The sequence below is a fragment of the Oncorhynchus tshawytscha genome, linkage group LG13 (genome assembly GCF_018296145.1).
Source record: "Oncorhynchus tshawytscha isolate Ot180627B linkage group LG13, Otsh_v2.0, whole genome shotgun sequence".
Classification (NCBI taxonomy): domain Eukaryota; kingdom Metazoa; phylum Chordata; class Actinopteri; order Salmoniformes; family Salmonidae; genus Oncorhynchus; species Oncorhynchus tshawytscha.
In genome coordinates, this window is record NC_056441.1 from 35,156,620 (window position 1) to 35,163,365 (window position 6,746).

The following is a 6,746-nucleotide window of genomic DNA, read 5'->3' on the forward strand; positions in this document are numbered from 1 at the left end:
CGCCGGCCAAATACTCCCCTAACCCAATCGTGCGCTTCACAGCCTGGGATCAAACCTCAGGCTGCAGCAATGCCTTAGCACTCATTGAATTTGCAATTTCCATCTTGAAATATTTACGTTCAATGGCCAATACGTTTTATCTATAATTTATTTTATGACAAGGTTAGAAAAGGATTTGCCAGTAGATTGCTGACTTGATGCATGATGACTGCTTATCTAGCTTGATAAGATTTTGAAAGTATGATGTTGACATCAGTCCAATCAAAGCTACTGTAGATATAACCTGTGGCTAATGACCTTGAGACTTTTTGTATGGTCAATTCTAATATAAGTCTATTGCAGCACCCAAGATCTCTACATGTAGATTTAAGGCGTGGTACAGTGGTGTTCCCATGAGTGACAGAACACTGAGCCAATTATGGCAAAACTAAAATTACCAACCCCTACACTCCATATTTTCCACTGGCTGCCCCACCACCACAGAAAGCACTCAAATAGGCTGAAACATCTGCATTTTGAAGCTGCCTTGTCCAAGAAAGCAAAAGGGAGACAATGTTTGTATGTAGCTTTATTAAAATATATATTTTTATACTCAAAACAGAATTTTTCAGCTGTGCAATTTTTCAACTGTGGGTAAATGGTTGGGCAAACAAAAAAGGTGGGTAAACTTTTCCCTGCACTACTGACAACATCCATCTATGATTATTAACTACAAGACAAAGACTTTAAAAAAAAGAAGAGCTTTTATTGACTGTTGTATCTCTGATCCAATTGATTAAAAATGAATAATATAAAATAACCACTAATACAAGGGCATATGTCTAAAAACCACAATGTACAGACACCACATTAATTTCTCTCCACAGGATGCACATTTACTTCCGGTTAGCTGATGCTGTGCCAATAACACAATCATTCACCTGCAACAGAATAAATAAACAGTAAAAAAATAAAAATCCATTGTTATTCATATATTTAAACAAAATATGCACAGCATTAATATGAACATGTTCCAGAGTGAATTGTATGTTGTTTAAAAAAATCAAATAATGTGCGAGGTCACAGACCTTGCTGGCAAACCGCAGAGAGTTCAGGGTCTCTGGGAAGCTGTCTGCCTCTGGGGAAATGTTGACAAACATCAAGCTAGAAGAGCAGAGAGAAAAGGTTACATACTTTGATCTGCTCATAATCACAACCAACAGTCAATTAAAAAGACTAATCCGAGCACAAATCCCATTCAAACTTCGCTCACAACCCAACTTACGTCTTGCTGTTTCCTCCGAGGCAGCTTTGGAGAAGATACGTCAGCTTTGAGTTTCTGTACGGGATATAGCTCTCCTGGCATACAGACAAAGAGTGGGAGGGTAAGTGAACGCAACCAAGCTATAACTTACAAAGCACCTGTGGCTCCATAAGCAAGCCACCAGCCTAGAGGCATTGGGCTGCAAACATATACCTTATTAGCCAAGGCAGCGATAACAATCCCAAGGTTGGTCAAGGAGCCGTTGATGGCCGTCATCTCCTTGAAGCGGTCCCCTTGGGATTGGCTCTTCTGCACCCGCTCACTGCCAGCCAGGTCCACCAAACACAGAGAGGCTGCAGACAGACACAGGAACACCAGTCAGGATTCTCATACCAGAACGCAATCAGACAACAGGATTATCATTTGTTCTAATTTAACATCTCAGCCTGTGTTGGTTGCAGATGTACAAAACGCAGACAAAACGATTACATTTGCACTTGACATCTCTCCCAGAGTTCTCGCCCTCAATGTCAAGCTGGAACACAGAGTGCGAGCGGGAGGAGTGGTCGTTCATGTTGGTCCGGGCTGTGGATCGGTTCTGGTTGGCCAGTGCAATCAGGTTACAGACCTGGATGAACAGTTGGTCAAAATGGACACATTAGATTAGTTTATAGGCTAGGGCGATACTTTATTGCAGAGGGATTTGAACCGCCCATACAGGTTTATCAGACAACTGCTCTACCTCCGTGTTTGACATGTAGGACAATTCAGGTCCTAAAAATGGGCAACAATTATTATTATTGACTTTTTTAAACAAGAGGCTACTTCACATGATTCCTTTACTGTAGCACTATTGAGGTAATTATTATGCACTTACTGGTATGCATTTGTACATACCTATACTTTAATTCTACACAAGTCGCTGTCTCTATGGATAAATGCCATCCAAATTACTTAAAGGTCGACATAGTGAAATGATGTTGCCTCAAGACCAAAACAGCGCTTCGCCCCTCTTAGTTGGTCTACTTTCTGCATAGGTCATAATGCTGAGTCTACCTTTAAAAATCTAAAACATACAAATAAAATGAAAATCAAACATTAGTTAAATTTAAGATAATATGGAGTGTTGAAATGCCCACCTCATCCTCAGAGTTGACCTTCTGGTAGGTCAGATTGGTGACCGTGACCTCGTTGTTGGCGCTTTTGCGAATCTCATGCTCCGGTCTCTTGTTGGCCTTGCCAGTGTAGAGGAGATCACGCAGAGTTTCGTTGTAGATCTCAACGAAACTGGCAGTAAATGTAAACTGGGGGGGTGTACCAGAATCCGGTCAAAAAAAGGTTGACATTGCATGTACCATGCATTTACACAAGCTTTAACTCATTCCACTTAAATATCAAAATGGGAAATATGCAGTATCATCTGATCTGAAAAGCAGAAACACATCAATACAGCAAAAGTCAAATCAACATGTTCAAATTCCCTGTTCACTATAATAGAAATGTCCAGCTGTAGGAACAGCTACCACTCATTCAGATGAAAACCAATGGCATCATCGGTACCTTCCATCCCTTCTCCCGCAGTTTCTTGGAGGCCTGGAAGATCTGCTGCACGGCACGGGGGATGACCCCACGCATGTCCTCCATCTCACCACCCTCCATGGTGTAGGTTTTGCCACTGCCCGTCTGGCCGTAAGCGAAGCAGCAGACGTTGTAGCCGTCCAGGGCTGACTGCACCAGGAGGGAGATCTCCTCAAACACATCCTTCTGCGGGATGGAGGGCCCAAACACCCGGTCAAAGCTGAAGTTGTAGCTCTTTTGGGTGTCTCCGGAGCGCCCTATGTGAGACTACGTGGTAATGGGGAAGTGATGATTTGTTTGCAATCTTTGACATTTAAGAACAGAGTAAGATTAGAGGTCCACACTGAAAAACATACAATTACCTAAACAATGATTATAGTGACCCATTTCATGATTGTGCTTCAGGTGTGTGATTCTTACCTCTTCAGTCTTGGCCAGTGTGAGAGCCTTGTTGTCATGGGCCGGGAGCTGAATATGGTCACTCTGCCCACCGGCCTGCAGGGGGCGCACTCTGCAGAAAACTCTGATGTTTCCCTATAGAAATAAGAGAGCGGTCAGTCTTGTTAGTGTGAGAAGATCAATGCAACTTTATGCTCCTCCATCATGAGCTACAAATGGACAGGGGCCTAGCTAACTAGAGCATACAGTTTGTTTGAAGCAGAAATATAAAAAAATATAAAAAATAATTCAATAGGCCCCAGAGAATTGAATTTTATGCAATACAATCATATCTCAAGGAATTGAGCATTCCCCATACTGAAACACCCCCTTGCCTTGAGCTCTTGGATTGTGTTGTGAAGCTCCCTGCGCTCCATCTCTCCACAGTGAATCTCGTCTGTCTGGCGGGCCACAGTCTCCTCCAAGTTGCGGACAGTGTCCTGGGTCTCCCTCAGGGTGGTCTGGCAACGGGAGAGAGTGGAGGCCTGCACAGAGAGCTGGGTCTGGTAGAAAGAGAGAAGTCAGACACCTATGCACTAAAAACAAAACCTTGGGCTGCAACAGGGGCTGGTGAGAAGCCGTAATGGCAGTGAGTTTGAATGAGGCTGGGCCAAAAAGGGCTATGCCAGACCTCCTTAGATACTACTGACCAAGGAGCAGAGACACATTAGAACACCAGCTATACTCCATGCATCTCATGTCACAGCAGTCAAGGTGATCAGTTGTCACAATGAGTAGGCCTGCCTGCCATTTCACTTCTTGTGTGGGAGAACATGTCCTACCTGCACACTGTGAAGCTCAGCCTCCAGACTCTCCCTCAAGCCCAGAAGAACTTTGTGCTCATCGGTGAGGTTGCATAAGTTCTTCTCCAGGGAGACCTTCTCACTGGACACAATGGCCAGCTGCTCTTTGACACCAGACAGGGCAGCCAGCTCCAGTTCATACTGGCTGCAACACAGTAAAAATGGCTAAGATTGACAAACACCAGAAGGACAAAAAGAGTAACATGTAGTGATACCATCAAGTTACTATTACAACACTACTGGCTAAATGTATGCATAAAGTTATGACTAGTACACGACTGAAGAAAGGCAAGAGATCATGTCAGCTATAGGCCCACTTGTTTTGCTAAATTAACACTCTCCTTTGATGTTCCTTATGCAAAATAAGTCACTCTTTCCTATGTGGTTACAATGCCCTTTCCCATGCCACTACACCCATTTTCACATAATAGTCAACCCTCTGCATGTTCCCTGGTACTCTGTACCTGAGCTGTGTGTGGAGTTCTTGTAGGTCTGAAGTCATCTGTGCTTCCTTCTGCCTGCTTTTAGCTACAGACGCCTTCAGGCTCTCGTTCTCCTGGGCCACCGTTTGGACTTTTCTCTGGTAATTGGAAATCTTGCCCTCCATGTCCGTAACTTTTCCCTTCAGGTCCCATGCAGGCCGCCGTGAACCCCCAACAGCTGCTATTGGTGCTAGGGAAACACATTCAACACCCTCATGTTTTAAGATATGGAAGAGAATGTTTGTGGATGCAATATACAGAAAATGTGATTAAGGAAGGACCATGTGATTGAAAAGGGACTTGGGTACCTACCTGCTTTAGCAACAGAGGCAATGGACGGCTTCTGAAACCCTATTCGGGGTTAAATATATATATTTTAAAAAAGACAACGTGAAGAAATATAACCAAACAAGAAACTTACAAGGCTAGCTATTAATATCACATGCATACATATTTCTCAATACACAGCATCTCACCTCTAGAGGGACCAACAGCTATAGTGGCTGCTCCTGTATGCCGAATCAATTTGGCTGCTAAGAGAGAGGGTTATAAAATACAAATAAATACTGCAAATACAGAAAAACAGTGCTAAAACTATGAAAAACAAGATGACATTGGCCAAACCAGTCGTTGAAGTTTGAGGACTCTCACCAACAGCGCGCTTTGGTGGAAGGGGCCTCTTTGTTCCCGCCGCACTTGCTGTCGGTCTCATCTTTGGGTCTGAATCAACCCTTCTCATCTTTTTCTAAAGGAGGGAAAGAAAACAAAAACATTTACTACTGGCAATTAAGGATAATTTGGAAACAAAAGGACACGTCTAACTTGTGTTTGTGGTGCATTTCTAAAGGAATTGAACATGTCCGTCATCACTGTCTGTATTAGTTTTGCAAAAGGTTTTTACACACCTGAGCAGGTTGTTGGTCTGAGCAGGAGTTTATACTCTCACTGCTGCTAGCGGAGAGGACCCTTTTACCAGACATGACTGGTAGTCGGGAGTGGTTCTGCAGAGGTTAGTGAAGGAAAAATCACCTAACTTTACAAAGTGACAACAGATTGTATCAGGCAGTCCATTTAGCTGCATGTTATTTTTCTGTACCTGCCAATAGAGAAAGAGACTAAACTAACTAGTTCCTGGCTTAAGCTTGTTTATATCCAAAACCACCCTATTCAGATTGGTAGCTTACGTTAGGTTGATAGTTAGCTGGCTAGTTATAGTCCCACTCACCTCTTTATTCATATGGCTTGAATGTGTACCTGAAACAGAGGGAGCAACATGTAACGCTGACCATAAATACATCAATGGCATGACATAGGCTAGCTAAAAAGAAAAGAACATTGGCAAGTTAGCAAGTGGAATGGTGGGTGGAATTAAACTAACTTTGTAAAGGTTGTAGCTAGAAATCCGTGCTTTAGTTGTGTGAATAAACCAATAGCATGTTAGCAGGAGTTTGGCTAAAATTACGTTACCGTTGGGGTAACGGAAAAGCCATAGCAGGAAAAACTAAATTCAAACAGCCGTTCATTTGAACCACTCTTCGTAATTATAAACATATAAACAAAACATTTCACGCATTTTAGTTTATTATTATTTACTTACCAATACGGGCATTCACACTTGTTTCGCTGCAAACACAACAGCCGTTTGAATTTCAAATTGAAATGTTTTGGTGGCGCTTTACACCGTCCAACGTAATTGGCTGACCTTAGCCCAATCGCGTTATAGGAAACACAATCCCGCCTTCTCTTTTGCCTTTACTACCCAATCAAATTTAAATTCTAGTAATTTAGGGGATGTACAATTTTCCGCAATTCCATTCGTGGAACCCTGATACAGAACATGCATTGATCAGTCGTGGTGGGATCATTGAAATTAAATATTAAATATAAATATAGCTCTAATTCATCAGCGTGTCTCTATAAAATAACTATATTTTGTTAAATATGAGCAGATTTAATATGAATCTTGAGTCAGATACTGTCAAGATGGAATACCTGGAATTGAAAGATAAGAAAAACAAACACATTTAGTTATTATGTAAACCAGTTTTTTTATTCTCTGTTTGAATTCTTTAAAATCTAGCTTTTCCCCCGAAAAATATTTCCACAACACATTGGCAAATTATATATTTTCTATGAATTATGATGATTATCAAATCAAATTATATTTTTAAAATGCGCTGAATACAAGTGTGAAATGCTTAC

General features: G+C 41.9%; 1 protein-coding gene across 2 annotated transcripts; it reads right to left on the minus strand.

Annotated features, from left to right (window-relative positions):
* Window positions 1-724: 724 nt before the first annotated feature.
* Window positions 725-6,247, minus strand: kifc1 (kinesin family member C1). Of its 2 annotated transcripts, none has more exons than XM_042295604.1 (17): window positions 6,142-6,247; window positions 5,770-5,798; window positions 5,450-5,545; window positions 5,196-5,289; window positions 5,021-5,074; window positions 4,857-4,895; window positions 4,527-4,734; window positions 4,042-4,207; window positions 3,595-3,762; window positions 3,242-3,355; window positions 2,804-3,088; window positions 2,383-2,547; window positions 1,733-1,871; window positions 1,457-1,596; window positions 1,265-1,338; window positions 1,068-1,143; window positions 725-920 (listed from the first exon to the last, which is right to left on the minus strand). In XM_042295604.1, the coding sequence occupies exons 2-17, from the start codon at window positions 5,779-5,781 to the stop codon at window positions 876-878; spliced, it is 1,875 nt and encodes a 624-aa protein (XP_042151538.1). In that variant the 5' UTR covers window positions 5,782-5,798; window positions 6,142-6,247; the 3' UTR covers window positions 725-875. The 2 variants fall into 2 exon arrangements, with proteins under 2 accessions (XP_042151538.1, XP_042151537.1); XM_042295603.1 differs by having other exon boundaries at window positions 5,021-5,077.
* Window positions 6,248-6,746: the final 499 nt, after the last annotated feature.